The sequence below is a fragment of the Thrips palmi genome, unplaced genomic scaffold (genome assembly GCF_012932325.1).
Source record: "Thrips palmi isolate BJ-2018 unplaced genomic scaffold, TpBJ-2018v1 HiC_scaffold_16, whole genome shotgun sequence".
NCBI lineage: Eukaryota > Metazoa > Arthropoda > Insecta > Thysanoptera > Thripidae > Thrips > Thrips palmi.
Window position 1 is genome coordinate 5,518,012 of NW_023144625.1, and position 26,848 is coordinate 5,544,859.

Consider the following 26,848-nt stretch of genomic DNA (forward strand, 5'->3'; position numbering starts at 1 on the left):
ACGATCATTCTGAGAAAAGTAACCAATGTTTTCTATTGATATTTTAATCTTGGCTCAAAATTATGTCAAAGAAAAGGAAAATCAGTATGGGTGGGCAAGGTGGCGATGGCAAGATGGAGCGCCAGTGCACCTCATTTTTCTGCGACATTGCTTCACTCCTGCCACGATTAGGCCTCTCCGGATTGAGCCTCGAGCACGGGATTTGAAAATTTCTCAACAGGACACATGTGGCTATGGTCTGAACCACGGGCATGCAAAAAGAATGATTTTGAATTTGTTTTTTCAGAAGGCAAAAATAGAAACTAATTTTTCAACCAATTTTTTCGCGCTTTCATGGCTGCAGCTCACGTCGTATTTATGGGACGGCCATTTCCGAGGTTCAAACCATAGACGCAATTTTAACGAACATTTCGCCGCAAACCGCATTCAATTATCTTAATTTTTGCGCCCGTGAGAGTGGCACAAAGGTACAAAAAAGGTGTTTTGAGAAAAGGCCCTTAAGTGGAAACATAGATTTGACGTGTTTTGACGTATTTTAGTTCAGTTTGCGCCAAAATGTTCCTCTTTTCAACTGCGTTTGGGTGGTTCAAGGGTTTTTTTAATTGAAGTTGAGGTGAAAAACCTGAACGTTAACAATTGTTCTAAAATATGCAAAAATAATTACCTTTTTAGCAGCTTCAAAAAACGTGCACAAGCCTAAGTAATCGGAATTTTGGGGTGGGGTTTGCGGCATTCGACTCGGGATGACAAGCAGAAAAATAAGATGAAATAAAAAAGAAGGGAAAAATTTGTCGATTTTCACTGGTGTGCCCCCTTAATCCGTTAGACCATAAGGAAATTGGGCACTCAAAATAGCACCACCAGAAGGGCCAAATCGATTGTCGAACAGTTTTCCGCCTTGATCCACTTCATTTTGAGGTTCCGAGCTAAAATAGACGCCAGTTACCCCTTACAGGTATGCACCCAGATTGCAAATTTTGAGGTTTTTGAAATCAGACATTTCATATTTTTATTACTTTGACCATTTCTGACAACTTTTGTTTCATGGAATATGTACGTAAAATGAATATTAGGGCCGCTTTACTGCTAGTCTATCATTTAGCAGTGCGCCTAACTTACCCTGCCGTGCGGGACCACTTCCGGTAACCTCAAAAATCCCAAAAAATTCTCAGTCTTAGAATCCGAAAAGGAACCGAATTCCGTTTCCGCGCATCGACATTTCGAACCTTCGGGAAATTTGAGCCGGTCTAGCCAGACTGAGGCTTGTAACAGGCTTCGCGATGCTCCAGTTCCGACTATCCACGCCTGGCGTTATACACCTACCCTGGCCTGCGGCGCTGGCCCGCCTCCGGCAGGCTGCTTTGCTACATATTGGCACCAAAATCGATGTGATTGCGAGTGGAAACAGCGTACGGCTTTAACATTTAAACGGGGGGTCTCCACACCCCTTTTAACGTTTCGAGTGACAAGGTTCGCTGGTCAAACGGCATGACGTCGGTTGACATACCCTCGCGAACGCAAGACGTCATGTAATGTAACCTTCGGGATAGACATTTTGGTTAAATTATGCCCAATTGGGATTCAAACCTGGGTCGGAGGTCAAAATGGATTTTATTTTCGTCATCAGCACCCTCACTCCCATTCCAGGAACTTGACATAACGTTGAAACGAACACTGTGGCAAAAAGCTAAGGAAAATTCTCTTAACAGCTAGTGGTAATTCTCCGTAGCTCCCTTATCAATATTCTCCATAGGCTCTTACAGTATTCTCCGTAGGACCGTACAGTCATTTCTGTAGGACCTTACAGTGTTCGCCGTAGGACTATACAGTCTTCCAGGTCCTACGGAGACGGCTGTGCGGTCCTACGGAGAACACTGTACGCCCCTACGGAGAATCCTGGCAAGAAAATTAACGGAATTTTCCGTACCTTGTTGCCACAGGGAATGTGAAAAAATGTCACTCTCGTTAGAGCGTTGTGTCACATTCGTTTGGATGTGAATCGGTCAAACATTAGCTTGTTCATATCCTAACGAATGTGACACAATGCTCTTACGAACATGACATTTTGACATATTCGTTTCAACGCGATGTCACGTTCCTGGAATGAGAGTGCTTGTAAACACAGTAATTATATGATTCTATAAACTTGCTTAGATAAGAAAACAATTAACTTTTTGCCTGTCTTAACGCATGGGAGAATTACTTCTCTACGCTTGTCTTCAAGCCCAAAGTCTTCCTGCTTGAACGAAGCCTAAAACTACGCTGCAGTTCCACCAGTGTATTATTCGTTGAATGCCCGTACTGCCTATGGAAGGGCTAAATTCTGGAAGGGCTAAATTCGGACAAGTTCTGCGCGCCTCTCCAAAGGACCTAAACCGGTGTACGCCTTCGTTCAAGCCCTGTACAAAAGGCTTACATTACATGCCTTCAGTTTTTCCACATTTCTCAATTCCGGTGCGAGCAGATAACTTCCACCTCCAACCCGTTCAGGCAACTACGCCAGTGCCAGTGGCCTATCCTGCCATTTTCAGTAGCGTAAGTTCGACGCGTCCGATTAGAATAATCCCGTCAGACTGGATTCAAGACAATCCTAACTGCCAAAGCAGATCCAAGACAATCGGAACTGTCAGTGCAGTTTTGAACTATCCTCACTGCAGAGGTGCCTTACACTGCAAATCAGTGAATCTCTATGTCCCTGAAATTTTAAGTCCACGTATTTCAGAAAGAATGAAACTTTGTAACAAGCTGCTCGGCGAGTTGGCATCCCGGACTTTGAGTAAAGACCTTTTTTCACTTGATGTGCAGTTAGGATAGTTGAATTGACACTATAACAGTTAGGATTGTCTTGGACCTGCTCTGCAATCAGGATTGGCTTGGATCTACTCGGCAGTTAGGACTGTTCTCTATGGACGCGTCGAGTTGTGAAGAAGACATCATTTCCCGTAATACGGGTGCAAATCTTCACATGAGCTCTGGCCAGGAAGAACATTCCAGGAAGTAGGGAAAAACAGTTTGACTAGGAGAAATGCACGCTACGTGCGGTTTCGTATTGCAAACTATTCTTCGTAGGCTGCAAAGCCTTCGTTCAATTTCTTTGTATTACAACGAGCAGTTCTTTGTAACGTTTTAAGTGTGCAGTGTACACTGCCACAAGAAGTTGGAACCTCTGACTTTCTGATGATGAAGTTCAACTTGGCAATACTTCCGGTTCAAAGCATATGACGTTTACCACACTGTTAAGTGGCCCTTTGAAGAATTGTGTACTCGGTATCGTTGGCAGCCATGTAATCGTAGCGGTTAAGATACCCTTTTCTCTGTACGTTTAGACTTCAATACTGTCCCACAGTGTGGTGTAGCACCCCTCGTTGGTAGCAGACGTGTCGACACACTGGTCCTGAGGCCATCCGTCACTCTGATACACTCAAATCGTTATCGCTAGGTTCTTCGCTGGCGTTGAGCTTCCTGAATCGGTTACGTCGTTTCCTGGTGCCAGACTGGAAGAGGAACGATATCCTGACCCCGTTTGGGATACAGTTCAGACAGGCAGCCCGTTCTATATGTCAGCTCTGCTGCCGGAAGGTCTGCGGTGGCATCTTCCACTTGGACGTTCGCACTTGTGTATTCCGCTCAACTCTGCGTGGCCGCGAGGAAGCGTAGGTAGACAAGAAACGTATCGTCGACTGGCGCGACTGAGTGCAAAGTCGCACGTTGGGGTTTTGCGGGACTCTGTGCCGTAACATTTTCTTCTGTTTTCAAGCGTAACGAGCCCATCCGGGGAATCTGGGGGAATTCCTAGAGTTCAGCTACACTTCAATTCAACACTCATAAAACTAAAGAGTACCCTCCGTTTTCAAGCCTTACTCAGTGTTGCGTTTGAAACGAAGCTGAATTGGCTCATCCGCCTAGATTCCACCCATCTAACTGCAAGGGTGAAGTTCTAGTCTTTTCTCAAATCCAAGCGTAACGTTTTTGAGCGTAACAGTGTGCTCGACTCGAGCATTAAGTCACGCTTTAGTTTTACCAGTGAAGCTAATATCTTCAAGCGTAACTTTGCGCATACTGTTTTGCTTTATTTAGTGTTGTGAAGGGAGAAGCGCTGAAACGGAAGTGGAGTGGGACGGGCATTTTTCACCCGTGGTTTACGGTTCCTCTTCCGTTTTCCAGCTTCTCCGTCGAACTGAAAGCAGCGTCGTTGTATGCAAGCGCGTGTTACGATATCAGCCCGCCAGCCATCGGTGAGGCCGTATCTTCGCGAATAGATTTATCACTTGCCGTCTCAGTGGGCGTGGGCAGTGGGCATCACCCAGTTAAAGGAGAAAGAATCCGTTAAGGTTCGGCGCTGAAATCGCCAGTAAATGATTCTGACTTTGGTAGTCACAGTAACTGCGAAGGGGTTACGGTCTCGCTGGCCTACCCAACCTTACAGTGTCCGGACGCTTTTGTTGTTTAGGACATTATTTAATACTTTGACGCGGGTGCCTACCTTTTCTTTCATTGACAAGTCTACAAACTAATATTTCTCTTACTCTACTCTAGAAACTGAAGAGAGTGCATGGCATGCTTTTCCTAGGAGTCAACCACAAAGCCGACTCTTCCCAAGAGCATGCTTGCAAGCCGACTCTTCCCAGGAGCATGCTTGCAAGCCGACTCTTCCCAGGAGCATGCTTGGCAAGGACACTCTTCCCAGGAGCATGATCGCAAGCACTCTCCTTGCTTGCCAAGCATGCTCCTGGGGAAAAGTCGGCTTGCAAGCATGCTCTTGGGAAGAGTCGGCTTTGTGGTTGACTCCTAGAAAAGCATGCCATGCACTCTCTTCAGTTTCTAGAGTACACTCTTTAGTTCCCATATTATAACACCTCGAAGTCGCGAGGTGGAGCGAATCGCAAGGGGGTACTTTCGTAAATCCTGAAACGCCATGTTGACGGAAGTAGATCAAAACTTGACTTGGGAAAGAGACGATAGTCAAACTTATAGGCCACACTTGAACATTAACAGTCGTTTGATACTTATTTGCAGTGCATATGTGTTTTCCGAGCAACATTTATACAGCTCGGCTGTACTTTCATATCCGAAGAGAGGTTAGTTTCCGGCCAATATGGCGTCTGCTTGCTTTCGGTTCAGGATCTACGAAAGTACCCTATTGACGATTACGGTGCAGTGTTGTCGGATTCCGTGGCGAGTGTGCGGATTCCGTCGCTGTGTGCAGAATGGGTTTGCCGTTGGCGGTTTTGATGCTAAATCGCCACGGATCTATGTTCCTGTCGATTTCTGCGATTCGGGGCTCACAGACCACTACAGATTCTGCCTCCAATTTACTGTGCGTGCCAGAGAGACGTCGGGAGTAGTGTACTCATCCATGTGCTTGTGTATTCCCTGCAGTCTCCCTGCGACGTGTGGACAACCATCGTGAGTCTGCGGTTCCATTTTCGCTGTTCATCTGTTCCTGAGCGCCGGTTCCAGTAAAGGAAATGATGATGCTGGATCAGGAGGTACGTACGCTTTTTGTCCAAGCTTCACAATGCTACGCAGGATTCGCCACGAAGGGCCTGTCGTTTTGAAGTACACGCTCAAGTTTTTACTGAGAAATGCTGTGCATTCATAATGCATGTCTATTTCTCAGCACTTAACGACACATACCTGATCCAGGAAGCGGAAGAAGGGAAAAATTCGACTTATCTCCAAATTGAGTTGTTATCTTATTATTGTGCCTCAGGATGGTTTGCATCGTTACACCAAATGGTTTGACCCAACTCCTAACAGTTTAGGGAAATAATCCACTTGAAAAAAGGATATAATTAAACTTGACCCCCTTTATGGTCTAAACTTCATAGGAAAATGGAGGTAACTCAACTGAAGTCCACATGACTCTGTTCATGGGGTGGCAACGCTGTACACGTATGTTGACGCCATGTTCGACCCCCCCTTAAATCATGGTTCTTTTCAAGGAGATACTCTCTGAACCCAGCAAAGGAATTGAATGAAACTTGAGTGCGGTATCAAGTTAAAAGGTCATATTAAAGTAATAATCAAACGAGAGCACACTTACGATCCATTCACTCCTTGAAACCGCATCGCGAAAACAAGAGAAAAATTGGGTTTTGTTAAAATCGCTACAAGAAAAGTGTCTACTTATATTTTCAAAACGTTAATCTTGGAAAGTTTTGGAGTTTTTGAGTTGAAACCTGGCCTAAACACTTCCTCAATTCATATATTATCGTAATAACAAAACAGTTTGGCTCTAATGGACTTAGTACTTTGGATCTCGTCGAAGTAAACTAATGTGCTAGGGGTGGCCGAACATGGCGTCAAGAAAGATGCAGGGCGTTGCCACCCCCTGCTCTGTTGCACAAAATGGCAATAGGAGATAACTCAAATTGTGTCTTTCTGAAACTAATGTAAAAAGAACTAACTCAACTTAACTCACCACCTCTAGTTGGAAAAAAAGAGGTTACTCCAAAAATGTACCAGAGAAATATAGACTCTACGCAGACCTTGAGTTGTCTCCATATTCCGCCTTGTTTGGAAGAACTAAGTTAACATGGTTCCGTAGTCCATTCCAACGTAAAGATTTAAAACACTGAAAGCGACTACAGAGTGATACTACGCTTTTGAAAATTTTCAGTTATTTCTTAGGCTTTTTTGACAAAAATGCAATTGCATCATTCATCCGATTGGAGTAGGTTTACCCTGCAAACAGGGTTTTTGTTTCTTCTGATAAATGATAAAAATTGAGTTCCTTCTTCCGCTTCATGCATCAAGTACCTTAATCCTGAGAAACATTTTCGTATTATGAAGAAAGTGGATCTTTCATGATAATAACCAACACATTAAGCACATCCGACGCTGATACAATTTTGTTCCCGTCTGGCGACTCATTACAATCACGTTATGAAAATTCTTATGACGTTATGAAAATTCATATCAGTTTGCGAGGTTATTTTAGGGCAGTTTAGCAAAAGGACAACTTGGTGTTTGGTGTTCACACTGTCAGAAATTTTGTCGAAAATTAGCGACAAAAACGTCGCTAATTTTGGTAGCGACAGAAATCGTTCTGAAACTACTTGGTCGTAACTGAACGACAAAAAAAAATCATTTCTCTACGACAATGTCGTAATCGCAATAACATATTTTGAAATCTGAAATCCCCGAAAAGTTGATGAAAAGTTGCAATTTAGCTCGCTTATTTACGATTTGTGTCGTTCATTTACGATTCATTACACAAATTTACGACAAGATTCGTAAATGTACGACTGAAGTCATAACTGCACGACATAAACAATAGATAAATTACGATCGTTCGTAAACTTACGATTAAGTTGTAAATTTACGACTTAATTCGTTTTGAAACGGAACGTCTTGCTATCAAAATTAGCGACAAATATGTCGTAAGTTTATGACTCAAGTCGTATATTTACGACTTGAATCGTAACAAAATATGTCGTTTTAAAACGACATAATTGTTTTACAAAATGTCGTAAATTTACGACTATTTTTAACAGTGCATGTGAACACCTATCCGGCCTTATGCCATTTTTGAACCGATTCTTCTTTTGATCAGCGGGTTTCGAACCCGGGATCTTCGATTGGTAGTGCACGCTTTTTACTACCGCTGTGCTACTCAACAAACTCAACTGTGTACTCAGTACACTCTCTTTAGAGTGTATTGTGACATGTCCACTTTGTCACGTTCGTTTGAATGTGACACGCCATGATTGTCAGATTAAGGGGTGTCACGTTCGTTTTAATGTGACAAAGTGGGCATGTCACATTCAAACGAATGTGACAGTACATGGGTGTCACATTCGTTTCGATGTGACACGACATGTGTACTAGGGTGGTCCGAAAAAACACTTTTTTCTCTGATCGGAAACGGGTACCTGGCAAAAGTGGCCACTTGACATCAGAAAAAACACCTGCAAAATTTTTTTCTGCTCGGACAATATCTTCGGTTCCCACTTTGAGGGGGAAGTTTCGGATTTGTAGGTAAAATTGGGCCATTTGCAAAATAGACTCGGATGCGCTGCTGATGCGTCCGGATGGTCACTCGGGAAGAAAAAGACACCTTTTGTACTTCAAACAGCATATCGAGCTTCATATGTGGCCCTACTACAATACCCAGGGACTGGAAGTTCAGCTGAAATTCCGTGTTTTGAGTAAAATCAACACTTTTGCTTCCAGAAGTTGTGAGTTCGTGGTGTGTGATGTTTCAGCACTCAGACACTTCGATTCGAGGAACGTGACATCACGTTGAAACGAACGTGACAAAATTTTACGTTCATTTGAACATTTTGTCACATTCGTTTGGGTGTGAATTGGTAATAAATCAGCTTTTTCTCATCAAACGAACGTGACACAACGCTCAAACGAACGTGACATTTTGTCACGTTCGTTTCACCGTGATGTCACCTTCCTGGAATGAGAGTGTCCGAGTGCTGAAACATCACACACCACGAACACACAACTTGTGGAAGCAAAAGTATGGATTTCACTCAAAACACGAAATTTCGGCCGTACTTCTGGTACCTGGGTATTGTAGTAGGGCCACATATGAAGCTCGATATGCTGTTTGAAGTACAAAAGGTGTCTTTTTCTTCCCGAGTGACCATCCGGACGCTTTAGCAGCGCATCCGAGTCCGTTTTGCAAATGGCCCAAATTTACCTACAAATCCGAAACTTCCCCCTCAAAGTGGGAACCGAAGATATCGTCCGATCGGAAAAAAATTTTGCAGGTGTGTTTCTGATGTCAAGTGGCCACTTTTGCCAGGTAACCGTTTCCGATCAGAGAAAAAAGTGTTTTTTCGGACCACCCTGTACCATGTGTCACATTCGTTTTAATGTGACAGTTCGACAGCTGATTGCGTGTCACACCCGAACTTATGTGACAAAGCGGTGTGGTATGTCACATTCGTTTGACTGTAAATTTTCACCGTTTGTCACGCTCAAACTACCGTGAAACGGGGTAATTTCGGACACTGGGTGTAATTTCGGACAACTCTGCCCGGAAGCATGGCGATGACGCTCCCATCTAACGGCCAAGTTGGAGGCTTGTCCCGTTGCGCGCATCGCATCGGCCACACTTAAAACCATCTGATGAATCACCTGGAGGCCAAATCAGGGGCAAACTTTAGGAGAAAGAGTGGTTTTTGTATTTAACCATTTTTACCTAAATTAACTTCATGCGTTAAAACTTTGACTGGCAAGCCGAAACTGTTCATGGCCGGTTCATGATGTGATTGTTTTTCGATTTGATCATGTTAAGAGCATACTGTGTCAAATTTTCAATCACCTGGGTCAAATAGTATGGTTTATATGGGCTCAAAACTGAAAAATGTTACTTTACGGGGTAATTTCGGACATACAAACGTCACGTCAGGGAGATTTGGTATGCCCTGAACACTTCCAATTTCGCAGGGTTTGAGTGGCGTAAGCTGAAGAGCTCTTCTGAAAGTTGAAGATAATCCAATAACAACGATATTCCCCAATTGTTACAGCGGTTGCTTTCTAAACTTCAAATTTCATAAAAATTGGGCAAAGCTACATCTTAAATATTTAGTTTTATGTCTATATCCTACGTTAGTGTCAGCGACTGTTTTGTGATTAATTTTCTTTCATGTGACATGAGAGTTGGACTTGGCGAATGGCTGCACAGCTCGCCGGTACAATTGAAATGCAAAGCTTTCCACTGAGCCCCTGTATCTTCCTAACCGTACATAAGACACGACTACTTGCCCTTCATATGCATGTATGTGATCGTTTGTAATCTTGTAGAGGGAGATTTAAAATTCACTTTCGCGTAATAAAGTATGGCCCGAGTTGCCTAAGAAAGCTTATCGGTCAAAGATTAAAAAATAGAAGCGTTCTAAATGGCTCTACTAGTTCCACCCACTATTCCTGAAATCGAACTACTTATGAGTGCAAAAACATGCCTTCAAATTATGTATGAATGACCACCCCTACCTTACCTTTGCATCTAAACCCTTACGAATTTCTCATATAATCATATTAGCACTTTAGAGACAGTGATCCATTTTGGGACGAAAATCAGAACGAAAAGTCGTTTTTTCCAGGGGTGTCCGAAATTACCCCAAAACACGGGGTAATTTCGGACACTGCTTCGGACCCTCCACTGTAAACAATGTGAGGTGCAGATATTTGAAATAAGCGCCAAATCGAAGCTAAAGGTTGGTAGATGAAAAATTTTAACCCTAAAGTCCATGACAGCACCACGACTTTCACAATTTAAAAAAAACCTATCAAAAGTGTCCGAAGTTACCCCGTTTCACGGTAACATCGCCGTTTTCACCTGAAAACGAACGCGACGTCACATTCCTTGGCTACCAGTGTATGGCATCAATTGGTGCAGTGCAAGTGCAAAAGCATTGCACATAAAGTGCAATGCCTCCTCATTCCCATAGGGTATTTTCGGGACGTATTGCACGTAAGGTGCAAGACTATCGCATTGCACGTATGGTGCGATATTCCAGCTGCATTGCACCATACGTGCTATACTCATAGCGTTTGGAATCTCAGTGTAAATTATCAAAATTGCTATGAAAATTCAAAACTTTTTTAACAGTGTGTACTCGCTCCGAAATTTGTTCCCCGGGATCATTTTGCACTGTAAAAAATTCACTGCAATATGACAACACAATCACCTACAGTAATGCTGACAACAGTACTGTTTTGTGTCTGAACGGGAAACCCATCCAGAAACAACACTTTTGTTTTATAACAAATTCCTTGTCAAGTACTTCTTGAACTTGATAGGCTGGACCAGGTATGATCGTTAGCCGATTCAGGCCCGTCCTGGCCGCGCCAATCTTGCTGAGCGCAAACCAGTACGTCCTTACTAAGAGCGACCCCATCCCCGGCGGACCGGGACTGAACGCCCACAGCGTCCGGCCCCCGGCGGCTACTCGACCCTTAGTGTTGTATCCCACAGACAGAACGGCCTGCCGGTGAGTAGCTGTATGACGTTAGCCATCGGCAGACCTATCCGCCCTGGGTGTCAGACACCAGGACGTGCGTGTGAGTCTCCGGGGACACAACCGGTTCAGGGGGACGGTCTTCTTCGCCCCCGTGAAGGGGCAGCTCCGGGTCAGCATGGCGATGGGTGGTGCACGCGCTCCGCGAGCTCGTCGTCAGCGTTGATGTGGGGGTAGTGCACCCCGGCGGCAGGGGGATCTCCTGGGTTGATTGTTGGCGCGGGTTGACGGGGTAGTGCTCGGGCCCTGACTGGCCAGCCGGTCTGTCTGCTGGGCGCCCGGCCCATGCTGGCAGCCGGTCGTGCTGAGCGGCCAGGGTGAGAGGCGCCCCTTGAACCCTGGAGGCTGGAGGCGTGTGGTCGAGGCACAAGTAACAATAATGTAATCGTAATTCAAAACAGCTGTGTTGTCACTGTACTACAGGTTCTCTGTTGAGAAACAGACTTGGTGCCATCTTGAAACTCATATTGTTGTCAGGTTACAAGGGTCTTGTTTAACAATAGCACGATGAGGTCAACACAAATGTTGCAAAGACATCATCTAAGACTCCAAAGAAGTTGTTTTATTTCAATCGAATTATCAGAAAACAGCACCGAGGGCTACAACATGCTTGTAATGTAACAAGACGTGTTGCTATCAAACTTAACAGCATTTGTGCTGTTAATTTACAACATATTTTCTAACAGTGTTGTTTTCTTCCTTGGTAGGATGGAGTTCAATGGCTTGTCACGTCGGCGGAGTATTCCCTCTTCTACACGTGCATCTCTCACATATCGACGGGCGCCAGAAACGTCTTACCCTCTTTCAAAATGATGAGCCCAGAGGGCGTGTCCTTGAGTCTCGCGTTCCACTGTCAAACCATGGATGAGCACGGATATTATTGCATCGACTTTCATGTGGAGGATCTAGTGAAAAGCGGTCTCTGGCTGGAGATCCGTGTGAGTCTCGTGAGATTCAGGAGGTCCAGTGGTTGTGGTTTCAGCACAGACAAAACTCAGTGGCCTGCACCGGAGCCAGCTATCGTCACCACACTGACTGACAATGGGCTGGCTGGATCCGTGCCACACCATACAACGGGATTCGTTACGGTGAAAGTGGAGGTAAGTTTGTGCCCACAGTTATGAAATAGCATCTCGTAATTGTCACCGCCGTTTATGCCCCTGATCTCTACGTGATTTCGTACGTAAGTTCGAGTAGGTGTAAAATTAGTACAAATTAGCAGGAAATTTCGCCATCATGCTTAAATTTCAAACAGCAAAAACTTGTCATTTAGTTCCTTGAAGACTTTCTTCATTCATATCGGAAGGATCTGTTTTAAGAGTCAGTCACTGCAATTCGTTCGAACCCGTTTTCGCGTGTCAATTAGGTTCAATGCCTTTGTGTTGACCAGAATTTTTGGAAATTACTTATCAATGAATTGATCATAGCACAGTAAGTTTGACAGCCCAAACCAATATCTGTACACACTAGAATACTTTGCAGATTTTCGGGCAAACGCAACGTACTAGCTCGGGCGCTGGAACACATCTCAACTCCTATAACAAACCTATCAAGTTGAGGCAGTCTCCCAGCGCCCGACCGAGTTATGATCGTTAGCCGGCGCCTTGGCGAGTTCAGAGTTGGTCTCGCCCGCGCGATCAAGGATGGTTTTCTTAGGAGGGCTCGTCCATTGTTTTGGCGTTCACAGGTGTTTTCACTGAGCCCCCGGCCGTGCCACGAAATCCTGAGGGGACTGAACGACACAAGGGCTCAGGGACACTTGCCTGACGTGGTCCTCACTCTGGACGGCCACGAGTTCCCCGCGCACCGGGCCGTGCTGGCGGCCACCAGCCCCGTGTTCCTCAAGATGTTCTCCGGCGACTACAAGGAGGCCAAGGCCCTGAAGAAGAGGGACTCGGGCGACCTGGTATGCGAGGTGAAGATCTCGGGCGTCACCAAGGAGGCCGTGGAGCTGTTCTTGACGCTCATGTACCAGGGCCAGGCGGACGACTGGGCGGGGCTTGAGGTACGGGAAACATCACACGAAACTCGTGTGGACTTTTTCTTTGTGCACAATTATGCGTGAACAGATACGTACGTGAGTTGTGTATATCATTTTGCATCAGTGTGTACATTTTATGCTGGAAGATGCATTAAATGTAAACTATAATTCATAATGATACACACACACCTCACATATGTATCTGTGCATGCATAATTATGCACAATTAACCATATAAAAAGTCCACTGGAAGTTAAGCGTGGTTGCATACGGTATTTCTTTGGTTCCTGCACTGAAAGTTGAAGTACTTTTCAAACTGACTTCATAACATTGTTCGCTTAAAATTCATTCTATTAGAAATAAGTGATGTTTGGTTTCATTGTAAGCTCCTCATAAAGTCTGCGAAGCTTCTGCTTCGTGACCACGATGAAAATGAAGGCATGCATCGTATTATGAGAAATGCTTTCGTGTAACGAAGAATTCTTCTTCATAATACTTGGTATTTCCTCGTAGATTTTACAATGTCTTTCGGTTTCTCCTCAATGCGATAAGCGATGCTTGGTACAAATTTATTCGGTGTGACTTCTACAGTGTGGTGTCTGCTGCAGGTGGAACTGCTGGAGATCGCCGACTACTACATGGTGACCCACGTCAAGGACAAGTGCGAGCGGCGTCTGATGGGCATGGACGGCCCCACCGCGCTGGGACTCCTGCGCCACGCCGATAACCCCGTCATCTCGAGCGACCTGCGAGTGTGTGCCGTGCAGGTGAGTCATGCCTACCAGGCTTCGCAGTGGCGGTGAAAAATCAATTGTGGGTCACGAATCAATCGTGGGCCATTTTGTTTGACGGGCCGCTACAAATCCATGAACTTATAGGTTATATACAGGTATATAGGTATACACTTTAAAAAAAATGTCCTGTCAATGCCGTTAACTTATTACCAGTTTTCGCTGTAGGTCAATTCACAGCGTTTACTGTGATCTGCTCACGCGATTCGCTGTGATCTTGCTCGCGGTGTTCACTGTGATCCGGTTCACAGTAAACACTGTGAGTTTGACGCCGCTGAGCACCGAAGTACTGCAAATCAGGCTCCAATTCACGGCGTTTACTGTGGCCAGATCACAGTGAACACTGTGACCGAGATCACAGTGAACGCCGTGAACTAGTTCACAGCAAACGCCGTGAATTGCGTAACAGCAAACATTGGTAATAAATTAACGGCATTGACAGGACATTTTTGGTACGGCGTACTCATTCCTACGTGACATAACGTTGAAATGATCGTGACAAAATGTCACGTTCGTTTGAGCATTGTGTCACATTCGTTTGAATATGAATAATAAGCTAATTTATGGCCGATTCACATCGAAACGAATGTGACACAATGCTCAAACGAAGCTCTTCACTCTTGGTTTCGCAGTGTGCTAATCCATGCGTCTTCTGTTTCGCCCCGCAGGCCGTGGTGCGTGGCTGGAAGCAACTGTCCATCACACCGCAGTGGCGCGACCTGCAGAAGACCAGACCCGTCTTGGTGGACTTCATTCGGGCCGCCCAGCAGCTTTACGAGCAAGCCTCGAGCAAGCCGGCCCAGTAGTGTCGCAACCACAACGACGCGAGGTGTTATTTGCCGTCAAGAAAGACGGAAGTTTCTCTCTTTTGTTCGACAGATACTGCTGTTAGCTCATCTCGTATTGTTTCGAATTGAAGTTCTTTGTTTACTTTTGTTGTGCGTTCTTGCTTGCACACAAGAAATACGGTAGTTTGTCTCTTTTGTTCGACACTTATAATAGTGTGTATTCCCGTATTGTTCCGAATGCATGTTCCTTGTATACAAGTCAACTATGTTGTGCGTTCTTGCTTGCGCACAAGAAATACGGAAGTTTCTCTCGTCTGTTCGACATGTAGAAGAGTGTCTTGTTTCATCATGTTTTGTTTCGAATTAAAGCTTTTTGTATGCTTTTGCCAAATTTGTTTCGCGTTCTCACTTGCGCCTTCCTCCACGCACAAGAAGCGTACCGTAGAACGGGGTAATATGAGACATGAAGGAAAATCGAGACAAAGTGCACTTTTTTTGGTTTTTGTCGTGTTGCTCTCTAGCGGTTGTTCAGAAGATTACCGTGAATTTTTTTTCGTGATCTAGGAGGCCGTGGCAGCTCACAGGAAACGCACGGAGGCTATCAGAGACTCGCCAGTGTTATTTAGAACCAAAGGAAAAACCTGTTAATTTTAACAAGTTCTATAAAGTTCGTAAAAACCTCCCCAGAAACCTCGGTTAGAACTTGGGTTCTCGTCCGAACGAGGTTTAAATCTGTAGGCAATTATGTCAACATAATCAGGACAAAATTTGGTTCCGATATGTCTACTCTCGGGCTGCCTGTTCCAGATGGAATACAATTTTGTTACCTTGCAGGGAAAATAGAGACACCTCTTTTCGCTTGAAACATGAGGCCAAACATACTCCACTGTTAATAATTTCAAGTAATAATGATTTTAACGCGAATTTGTTTTACTATCTGACCGGCATCTATGCTCTTCGTTTAGTATTTTCATGTGACAGGCACAACTCATGACTTCTTATACATTTTTGAGCTCTCTTTAGTGGCACCCATATTTCTCCCCTCCAGATTTTATATCGTCTCCATTATAGGTTCCAATCATCTTTAAAATGAATGAAAAGAACTTAAAAAGCTCCAAACCCGCCTAAATGATTAATTATCCATACTTCTTTAACATTTCTTTCTTTTGTCTCATATTACCCCACATTGCAGGGAAATATGGGACGGCATTCCGAGGGTTATTGAAAGGTCCCTACTGCACCTAAAAATCTGTAATTTGGTGGGAGTGTAGCCAAAGGGTCAATGAACAAGTGATGAACACCTCAGTACCTCAAAATGAAATTGAAAGGGGGAAATTCACGAAAAACCTCGAAATTTGTCTCATATTACCCCGTTCTACGGTATGTTACCAGCGCAGTCTGAAGAGGACACTGTGACTTCAGCTCTCCAGAAGTTCAATCCGGTGTCTACGGGAGTCTTTTTATGAGATATGAGTAGGCGTTAAAAGGGTAGAAATCAGTCTATATTCACGTAAAATTTGCACGCAGAATCGCACAAATTCGTGCGAGGGGGCATCGCTCCTCCCCCTTCCTTGGATCCGCGCCTGGAGGAGCTTCAGCGGAAGCTAAGCTTCTCCAAGCGAGTACACTGTTACTCATCGAATGTTAGGATGTGAATTTTGTCACCGTTCGGTTGGATATGATGTCACATTCGTTTAAATGCTGATCCCCGTTCAAACGAATCTGGCATCGCATTCAGACGAACCTGACCAAACCAAATTCACTTTCTGACGTCACATTCCTTGAACGACAGTGTACTCAAGGCCGCCGTATCTTGTTCAAATAATGTGCCTGTTGTGGAAAGCGCGCTCGGAGAGCAGCCATTGTCTGGCTAGGAGACAATGGTGGTGACCCACCAAGATTGTGCGTCGGAGAGCGCGGCTGAGAGGGTCGCAAATACCAGGAGCCCTGTCGGTGCTTGAACCCGGGCAGCCCACATCCAGGCAGTGCGTACAAATAAATGGCGGGCACGCAGTCGGGCGGCGCGCCACATCCACTCCACCATGAAGCAGTCCACCGCACTCCTCTGCGTCCTGCTTGTCGCGGGCATCACCGCCGGCATGGCGGAGACGACCGCTCGCCGTGAGTCCTGCACACTGGAAAACCGAACTATAGAGCTCAGACGGGCGGACACTTCGGACGACATTTCTAGTTCGCTTTGGAGCCGCTAGTACACTGCAAAGGCGATACCTAAGTACATTTTATGGCGATACAATTGAGTATCTCCAACGAACGGCCTTACGGAAAAGTATTGCCTTCAGAACGGCGATACACAGAAGTATCGCCAAAATTTGGCGATACTTTTGCGATACTTTTGTGTATCGCCGTTTTGAAGGCAATACTTTTCCGTTAGGCGGTTCAATTGTATCGCCAAAAAAGGTACTAAAAGTATTGCCTTTGGATTTGCAGTGTAGCGCCACCCGTATGAAACTGGCGGTTGGCTAACGAGAGCAGATAACAAAAAAAGTCCAAAACAGCTAAAACAACGGCATTCTTCGGATAGAAGTGCCTATCCGATGCGGCCGCAAATTTTAGGCATTCCAGTATCATGCGATTCGTTGCGGGCACGGTTTGGCTCTCTAAATTCAAAGTTTGTCCGCGTGGACAGCCGGACATCCCGGTGCCCGGCCCGGCCCGAGGTGTGTCGGACGGGCAGACACGCAGACAAATAGGTGCCATGTTGGCTGCATCAGTTGGTGTGGTCCACTGCAAGAAAAAGTGTGAATAGTACATCGAAAACTGTACAACAAAAGTACAACGGGTATTGTTGAAAGTACAACGAGAATGGCGCAAACTACAACGACTGCACTGCACTCGTCATGCCGGTTCCACTGTACTTTGTACTACAATTACACAACAGCACTGGTAAAACTGAAGCGTAGTGTTACCCTCTGTTTTCAAGCGTAATCAGGTTACGCTTGAAATCAAGCGTAACAGGCTCATCCGCCCAGATTCCCCCCATCTAAATGCATGGGGGAGTTTCCAGGGTATGCTTCATTTCAAGCGTAACGTCTTCAAGCGTAACTTTATGCTTGACTCAAGCATAGGGTTACGCTTTAGTTTTACCAGTGAGTTGTTGTCGTCTTAAAGTACAAAAAATTCCTGATAAAAAATTTGCCTGGAATTTTTGTAAGTTTGTCGTGTTTTTTTCTAGCAGTGTCTAGACCACGAGTAAGGTGTGGTCATTGCATGCAAAGACCACACCAACAGAAGCAGCCAAAATGGCACCCATCCGACAACGCCAGTAGTGTTGTCTAGACCACGTTTGGTTTTTCTGTGCCTTGAACTGAAAAAAAAAAACGAGATCTATTTATTTCGCTTGCGTGCCATGTTTGAGTTAAACCAGTAAAAATTGTCCAGCAAAATAGAATCTTAGACTACTTGATTGGTTGATTGCCTTCAACGTTTCACGCAAGCAATAAATAAATAGATCGCTTCTTTGTTCGCACCTTTAGGGGAGAAGTCTAATTTTCCCCGAACAAAACATGGTTTTGACTGGTGGGTGGCAACGCTGTACACTTATTCTGGCGCCAAGTTCGACCCCCCCCCCTCTTTTTCAATCATGAGGGAGATACTCAAAGGAATTCGAATGAATTAGAGGTGAGGCGTCAAGTTTAAAGGTCATATTAAAGTAATAATTAAACGTAAGTACACGATCAATGCACCCCACGGCACCGCATCGCAAAAACACGAGAAATACGGGGTTTGGTTTAAAACGCTACAAGAAAAGGGTCAAACCGTTAATCTGGGAAAGTTTTTGAGCCTTTAAGTTGAAACCTGGCCTTAATACTTTCCTCAATTCATACACTATCGTAATTACGAAACAGCCTAGCCCTCTTGGAATTAGTATAATTTTGGATTTCGACGGTGCAAACTAATGTGCAAAAGGGGGAGGGGGGGTCGAATTCGTCAATAGAAAGACGGAGGGCGTTGCCACCCCTTGGTTTGGACATTGATAATAATGAAGGAGGGGCCAGGGCACACTGCAAGAAAAAGCCACAACAAAAGTACACAAATTCCTGGCAAATTTTTTATTAGGAAAAAATTGTACTTTCCAAAAAACAACATGTACAAAGTACAGGGGAAGTGACATGACGAGTGCAGTCCAGTCCAGGCCTCGTCGTAACTTTGTGCAATTCTCGGTGTACTTTGTACCAGTCTCGTACTTTCTTCAACCCTCGTAGTTTTCTTTCACAGTTTCCGTTGAGCTTTAGTTGCACTTCTCACAAGAAATTTTTTTTGCAGTGCTGTATCCATAGGGAACAAGATGGATCGGGCCAGTAAGGGCTGGACCAAAGGCGTCCTGAAACTCAGCGCCTTAGGCGCTCCTAAATGATCCAGGAAGCGGAAGAAGGGAATAACTTGACTTGTCTTCAAATTGAGTTTTTATCTTGTTATTGTGCCTTAGAATGGTTTACATCGTTACACCAAATTATTTGACTTAATTCCTTGTAGTTAAGGAGAAAATCCACATTGAAAAAGGATATAACTCAATTTGACCCCTTTTACGCTCGAAATTTAGCGGAAAATGGAAACAACTCAACCGAACTCCGCACATGACTCCGTTTAAAATATTTCCAATAGGAGATAACTCAACTTGTAATTTAATGAATCTAGTGTAAAAAGAATCAAGTCAACTTAAGCTCTCTTCATTTTAAAAACTGAAATGGAATAAAGAGCGAAGTCCAAAAAATACACCAGAGTGACAAGCACTTTATGCTGACTAAAGTTCCACTTGACTTGTCTCCAAATTCCACTCCGTTTAGGAAATACAAGTTGAAATGTCTCTGTTTTCCATTTCAACGGGAAGTGATAAGTCACAGAAACCCTCTACGGAGTGATCTGACACTTTTGATGTTTTTCTCAAAATTTAACTTTTGCTTTTTGAACTTGATATAATCTACAAAATTCATTTGGTTTGTTCTAGTTTTCCCACAGTTTTTTCTTTCTCCTGATAAATGGCCGAAATGGACTTATCCCCTTCTTCCGCTTCCTGGATCAAATAAGGAGGCATCTATAGGCGTCTGCTGACGAGGCGCCTATAGGCGTTACAAAAAGTTTTTGACTATGGGCTAGCTTGAGTATAGTCAAGCGTCGAAAGGCACTATCAGAGCACCCCTGAATGACAGCGCAGATTTTAGTCTACCTTGGGATGGAGTTGTAGTCTATATAAACTATGACGCAACGAGGACCCTTGTCATTTTCGCAGCGTGCCTGCTCCCCATCTACATTTCGCTCAACCCCATCCTCTGCCCGCTGCTCTGCAACACGCTGTGCAACACGCTGTGCACCGAAGGCGTCAAAGGTGTGTGCACTGTCGGGACCTGCACGTGCAGCAGCACCGCCACCACCACCACCACCCTCGCGGGGTAGCCCTCTTGCAATGTTGTTGAATGTAGCCTGTGGATAATAAACTTTTTTGGACCGGACCTTGTTAGGGGTTCCGACGAAGGAGGACCCCTATTGCCCGGGACGGCTCAGATTCTTATCTTTTTTCCGGTATCCTGTGATTGGAAAATGGATCCCGCCAAATTACTCGTTATCGTAATCAAATAAAAATTCCTGAAAATTTCAAAAATTTATCGTGAGAATTTAACGTGAACGACTAAAACATAAATTTGCAACAATCAAGCACCCTTATCCGTTTACATTTTCCAGAAACGTTTCAAAGAGAAAATGTGCCACTCCTCAAAACTAAACCTCCTGCCTCATCAAGGTGACAAGAAATCGTCTGTGTTCTGAGAAAATGGTTAAAACATGAAAAAATAGTCTCCATGGCAACGACACGGTGCCATCGTACCAACTGTCAAAATTTAAAGTCGCTGATAAAAAGAAATAAAAACGCCGTGAAATTCGAAAATGCCAATGCTAACGCATCGCACGGTGTCCCGACATTGGAACATCTTTGAAGTCTGTCAGTAAAAAGTTCGTAGCAGAAAAGACGCAATAAATTAATTTTCGGGGGTTGGCAACAATTTTCTCGGCGTCTGCGCCCTTTCGAAAATCGCGAGGCTGAAAACACGAGTAGTCGCGCATTGAAACTGCCCCTACATTGTTGCTGAGGTTGGATTGTTTGGCTTGCTTTTAAAGGCTGCGGTTCTCCTGTGATGTTTTCCTCAATTCTGTAACCAGCACGACGGTTGGTTTGACAAACCTTACAAACTAGGGAGGGGTGGTTTCGGAACGCGGATGACTTTCGTTTGACGAACATGAGCACTGTAAATCGCGAGATCGCGAGATGGATTGAGATGGTCATTGTGTTAACTGAATCAGGTTTGGGGATGTAAAAATACCGGTAGGATTCAAAGTTACGTAAATAATGGTAAAATTAACGTGATTAACGTTTAGACGACAGACTTCAAATTGACTCCTACAACCGGAACACCGTGCAATGCGTTAGCATTGGAATTTTTGAATATTGCGCGGTGTGAAACGGAGTGTGGAAAACTTCACACTTGAAATGCGGAGGAGTGGAATTTACAGTCCCCGCACTTGGAAAGAGCTCAGTCATTGCTGACACTTCAAGTGTGGAGTTGTCCACGGGTGCTCCATGCTGGATAGTGCTCTGTGAGCTTGAAATGTGAATACTGCAGAGTTTCTAAGTGTGGAGAGTAACTCCGCTCCAGGAAGTGTTGAGTTGGTTTAAAGAGTGGACAGTATTTATTTTATTTTGCCTCAGCTGTTGATAAGTGCTGCACTGTTGAACATGTAGTTCAAAAATTGCCACGCTGTCACCTCTCCCTTCTGGTTTTTCAATTCACTGCGGAACCAAAGGAGGAAAACTCAACGCGTAAAGTGAGGCACCGACACACTTAAAACCTTACGAGGTATTTTTAGCATACATAATACAAATTAATTTACTTTGTTATACGAGGAAATAGTTCGTAAATTACGAAGTATTTTCTTTGAAAGGTCATGTATGCTCACTTTGTTATAACAAGCTGCTTTTCATTGTAAGGTCCAAAATACTTAAGGTTTTCAGAGTGCAGAACTTTGTGTGCAGTTCACCAGCGTAATGACGTTCATAAGTTCAACATGTTAGGATAAAGAAATTAACGTCACATACCTCAATTACATCCACGAATATATTTTCACAAAGAACGTCAACATTACAATAAAAAGGTCAGAACCTTTTTATTATAAAAGAGTATTGCGTAAGCAAACAATTGCGTAAGCAAACAAACTAGACAAGCAACAGAGTAAAGAAGGCAGAACTGCGCATAAAAGAAAAAAAACTGACACAAATTAACATTAAAGTAACACACCAAAGTTTTTCTCGTAAAATCGTGTTGGTTTTAAAACAAAATCGAGGAAAAACTGAACATAACCATGAATGCTGTGTTAGATTGCTGTTTCGTTCCCGCTAAAGGGCAACTAACGTCTCCACCCCATTGGCCCTCCTCCCCGAAAGGAACAGGCTTCAAATCAAGAAATAGACAATAAACACGAGACAGGCTTCAAATTAAGAAATTGACAATTAACATGAGACAGGCTTCAAATCAAGAAATAGCCATTAGACATGCGGCAGGTTTCAAACCAAGAAATGCATAATAGAAGACAGGCTTCAAATCAAGAAACACACAATGGACAGGCTTCAAATGAAGCAGACGCCCTGCGAGCACTCCGTTTATTCGGGAAAATCCCCTTCGAACATACTCATTCAAGTAGCGTGACATCACGTTGAAACGAGCGTGTCTTTATGTCACGCTTCTCCGGGCATTGTGTCACATTCGTTTGGATGTGGATCAGCCATAAGTTAGCTTATTCCCATTCAAACGAATGTGACACAATGTTCAAAGGAGCGTGACACTCAGTCACGCACGTTTTAATGTGATGTAACGCTCCCGGAAACAGAGTGCGGTGCACAACAAATCCAAGTGTGGTACAGGCATGCACTTGATCACGTGGGACGCGTTCCACGCTTGTAAGCGTGAGACACACCGTTTCCCACGTTATCTAGTGTATGAATGTCTCAAACTTGGATGTGCAGTGTGGCCGCGAGTCTTCTGCTGCACCGAGAGGTAAGACATAAGGTAGAACTTGACCTAGAAATTCCACTCTAGTGACCGCTGGTCTTCTGTTGCACCGAGAGGTAAGACAAATGGGAGAACTTGACCTTGAAGTCCCACTCTAGGGACCGCTAGTTTTCAGCTGTACCGAGAGGTAAGACATACGGGACAACTTGACCTAGAAATTCCACTATAGTGGTCGCTAGTCTTCTAGTGCACCGAGAGGTATAAGAGAGAACTTGACCTAGAAATTCCACTCTAGTGATCGCTTCTTTTCTGTTGCACCGAGAGGTAAGATAAATAGGAGAACTTGACCAAGAAATTCCACTCTAGTGACCGCAGGTCTTCTGTTGCACCGAGAGGTGAGTCGTAAGGGCTTCTGTTGCACCAAGAGGTGAGACTTAAGGGACAACCTGACCTAAAAATTCCACTCTAGTGTCCGCTGGTCTTCTGGTGCACCGTGAGGTAAGACACGTGGGAGAACTTGACACCGCAAACGTCGCACTTGAGATGCCGCGTCCCCGACTTGCGTGGACCGTGACTGCTCATGTGGCGCTTGAGGTAGATCGCCAGAGTGAACTCCATGCGGCAAATGTCGCACGCGTAGGGCGTCTCCTCCGTGTGGAAGATGTCGAGGTGGCGAACGGCCTCCTTCTGCGTCCGGAAGCGCTTCATGCAGCCCTCGCACTTGTACGTGGGTCGGGCGCGCGGGGGCCTCCGCTCCCGCCTGTCTCTGCGCGCTCGCGGACGGGCGTTCTCGGACAGCATCACCTGACGCGTTCGGACGCAGGCCACCGACTTCGCTGCTCTCCTCGGCGGCCTCCTCACCTGGTCCTCTGTCTCAGCATCAGCTTCTGCAACGGAAACCACACCGTAAAAGTCTCCGAAATTTTATATACAAGCCGCAGGGAAAACAAAATTTCGCCAATTCAGCGAAACCGTGTTTGCTGGACTAAATTTCGCCAAAGTGGAAGAAAGAGAGGTTAACACGAGGATCAAGGACGCTAGTTCAGCAAACCGTTTGGCTGGTGTAGGTAACGCATTTTCACTCTCATTCCAGGAGCGCGGGTGTAGGTAACGCATTTTCACTCTCATTCCAGGAGCGAGACAGACATCAAGTTGAAACGAACGTGACAAAATGCCACGCTCGTTTGAGCATTGTGTTACATTCGTTTGAATGAACGAAGGTACACTGCTAATCGAAGTGTGGATCAGGTCCACGCAACGAAACGTGGGCCACGAATGGCCGACGCTAGGAAACGTGGACCAAGCTCTATGGTCCACGCTTCACAGCGTTTAACTTCTCATAGGCCAGTCACACTTCCAAGTGTGGACCACCGTGGTCCACGCTACCTAGCGTGGACTGGTCCACACTTGGATTAGCAGTGTATAATTTTTGGCCGATTAACATCCCAATGAATGTGACACAATGCTCAAACGAACGTGACATTTTGCCACGCTCATCACGTTCCTGGAATGAGAGTTTTACCTGCGAATATATAGGCTAAAATGAAAAACACTAACCCGAAGAGGCTGCTGGACCTGGCTGGACCTTCATTGAAATGAAAGTGACATACGTAGTGCATTCACGAACGTGACATCACTTTCTTGGAGTAATCGCGTCACTGGCGGACGAACGTAACCGAACGAATGCGACGTCACTTTTCGTTGAAAAACAGCGACAAAGCATAATATCCGAAGTGCGACTCACCGCTAAGGGCGTCCGGAGCGTCGTCTTCACCATCCACATCCCGTGTGACCGCACTGCGAAAACCGTTAGCCACCTCAAAGTGTTGCACTTGACCTGTGACAAGGCGACACGAATCTTTACGCCCGTTTTGGGAAAAGGGAGACCACACTGAGTTGAGTAACCACACTTAGCTCTGGTAACCAAAATATCTGAGATTTCTACACTTCGAAAACCTTACAAAATACCTAAGCAAGTGAAGGTACTTGGAGCAAACTCAAGCTTACAAATTAAACGCTTCGTAATTTTCGAACAATTTCTAACCGTTAAAAACTCAAAAGTGTGTACCTTACATATGCTAAAAATACTTTTTGCGATAAACGTGAAAATTTGAACTGTGTGGCTGTTTCAGCTTCTAGAACTATGCTCCTCAAGTGGGTCTCATTGAGGTAACGGTAGCTCCTACTCTACTAAAAATAATTTGTTATCACTACTCACTTGTAGCGCGGCGAGTCTCTCTTGGCGTTCCTGATGTCACTCCTTCCGCGACACATCCAGAAATCAGTGAGCTGCTGACCAGCAAACACGGAACTCCATCCTGGACGTGGCCGGGACCTGGGCAAAAACGAACTTCGCAGAGAGAACTGGCAGAATACGGAACGTGGCCTCCTACCCATGAAGAAGAAAGTCGCTAAATTGTCTTTCTAAAGAAACAAAATTCTAAAACATATATTTTTTTCTCCGCTACTTTAGTTTTATCAGCAGCTTTAACAACCTCCTACCTACGTGGGCATCTTTCTTAATAATAACGAAGATAGTGGAAACCCTAGCGGAGGTCAAGGCGTGAAATGAATGAGCTCAATAATAATTGTTCCAAGGCAGGAACATTGTTGAGAAAATGAACTGGCACTTCAATAGCACTAAGACAAAATATGCCACGTACCTTTGAGCATTGAGTCACACTCGCTTGGATGAGAATAAGCTACTGTAAGGGGAGGTTCTGGTGAAAATCTTGCCATTTTCCAAATGGATCCCACTGTCATAATTTGTTCGGAATATAAAATCTTTCTCCGAGGAGACTAAAATTGGACTTTCGTAAGCACATCCCAGGCTCTGAACCCAGTCGAAGAGTCTTTTTGAGCCTATTTTGGCTGTATCTTAAAAAATCTCCTTGCGCATACTACTTTGTCGTAAAAGGTTGATCTTGACATTTTTCACTTCTTCAATTCGTTTTCAAAAGATTCCAGCATGCATAGCTCAAAATTTCCATTCCATTAATAATTGTAAGCTTTTCAAGCTGAAAAGTCCCTAAAATTTTACTATTTTGTACATTTTTGATCAATTATAGTGAAATGCTTGGTTAGAAAGCTTGCAAATAAAAATGTAATTTACATTTTGAGTTGTGCATGCCGGCATCTTTTAAAAATGAATTGAAGAAGTGAAAAATGTCAAGGCCAACCTTTTACGACAAAATAGTATGCGCAAGAAGATTTTTAAAGTTCAAGCATAAATAGGAGAAAAAGGCACTGCGACTGGGTACAGGGCATAGAATGTGCATCCCCAATGAAAATTTTTTATAATTGCTTGGTAAGACATCAAATTTTTAACTAATTTTCACAGTGGGACCCATTTAGGAGGAAATAGCATTTTCACCAGAACCTCCCCTTAAGGCCGATTCACGTTCAAACGAATGTGGCAGAGTGCTGAAAAGAACGTGACATTTCGTCACATTCGTTTGAACGTGATGTCACGTTCCTGGAATGAGAGGTGTTGCAGTGCAATGAAGCATCAAAAATTGTGACGAGGCGATTGCAGCGAAGTGAATATGGTTTTAAGCAACCGACTCTCTCACCTCTAACGATGCACAGCACACACACGGACGACTCGGCATGCTGGATGATTGGCTGCGGACTTTCCTGTGGACCTGAAAACGAAGCAGTGCACGTGAACCACAACTCCTGGCCAGTCATAGAAAGAATCTGGGAACTAATCGATGCCCGTAGAATCGATATCACCTTGAGGGTTTAAAATACGTCATTTTTGAGTAATATCAACTCTAATTTTGGTACTGACACGAAATCAATCCGACGTCGAATTGATTTCAATGACGTACAGTACAGCGTATTTAAAACCACAGGGGATTTCAACCCCACTCACATCGATCCGTTTCGAGAACCTTATCAAGGCTTCGTCAACACTACGAGGATCTACCGATCTAACAGAGCGATGCAATACCGAAACTACAAAGCGTGCAAGCGAAAGGACCACACGGTTCATGCATCCTAAAAAGCTCGCCCTGACCCCTACCCTACTAACTTTTTATGGCACTAATATATTAGTAATATTAGTACAATATTAGTAATATTGCAATAAAAACAGTGTTGCTTCTGAAATGAGTTCATTATTACACTTCCAGTAGCATTGCACACACGGGCAAGAGATCAAGACCCTAGGGAAAGCATCGAGCATCGTTAGCTGTGTTCGTGCCGCAATAAGTCCTGCAGCATAGTTAACATGCAAAGAAAGTCACAGACGTAAGCAACCCGAAGCAAACTCTGCTAGAACTAG

General features: G+C 44.5%; 2 protein-coding genes and 1 long non-coding RNA gene across 10 annotated transcripts; 2 read left to right on the plus strand and 1 right to left on the minus strand.

The window, feature by feature from the left end:
• The first annotated feature begins 2,746 nt into the window (after window positions 1-2,746).
• LOC117642380 (kelch-like protein 24) lies at window positions 2,747-14,687 on the plus strand. 8 transcript variants are annotated; one of them, XM_034380479.1, is made up of 6 exons: window positions 2,747-2,776; window positions 5,380-5,489; window positions 11,693-12,085; window positions 12,673-12,990; window positions 13,575-13,733; window positions 14,426-14,687. In XM_034380479.1, the coding sequence occupies exons 2-6, from the start codon at window positions 5,469-5,471 to the stop codon at window positions 14,561-14,563; spliced, it is 1,029 nt and encodes a 342-aa protein (XP_034236370.1). In that variant the 5' UTR covers window positions 2,747-2,776; window positions 5,380-5,468; the 3' UTR covers window positions 14,564-14,687. The 8 variants fall into 8 exon arrangements, with proteins under 8 accessions (XP_034236370.1, XP_034236371.1, XP_034236372.1 ...); XM_034380480.1 differs by lacking the exon at window positions 2,747-2,776 and adding an exon at window positions 2,979-2,997; XM_034380481.1 differs by lacking the exon at window positions 2,747-2,776 and adding an exon at window positions 3,253-3,267.
• A 1,541-nt stretch (window positions 14,688-16,228) lies between these two features.
• On the plus strand, window positions 16,229-20,013 carry LOC117642398. The gene is made up of 2 exons (XR_004587561.1): window positions 16,229-16,666; window positions 19,794-20,013. It is a non-coding gene; the product is annotated as an uncharacterized LOC117642398 (long non-coding RNA).
• Window positions 20,014-21,809: 1,796 nt separating this feature from the next.
• LOC117642278 (zinc finger protein 865-like) lies at window positions 21,810-26,716 on the minus strand. Its single transcript, XM_034380315.1, has 4 exons — window positions 26,133-26,716; window positions 24,779-24,895; window positions 24,305-24,397; window positions 21,810-23,447 (listed from the first exon to the last, which is right to left on the minus strand). Exons 1-4 carry the CDS (start codon window positions 26,248-26,250, stop codon window positions 23,026-23,028), a joined length of 750 nt encoding a protein of 249 aa, XP_034236206.1. The 5' UTR covers window positions 26,251-26,716; the 3' UTR covers window positions 21,810-23,025.
• Between the last annotated feature and the right edge of the window lie 132 nt (window positions 26,717-26,848).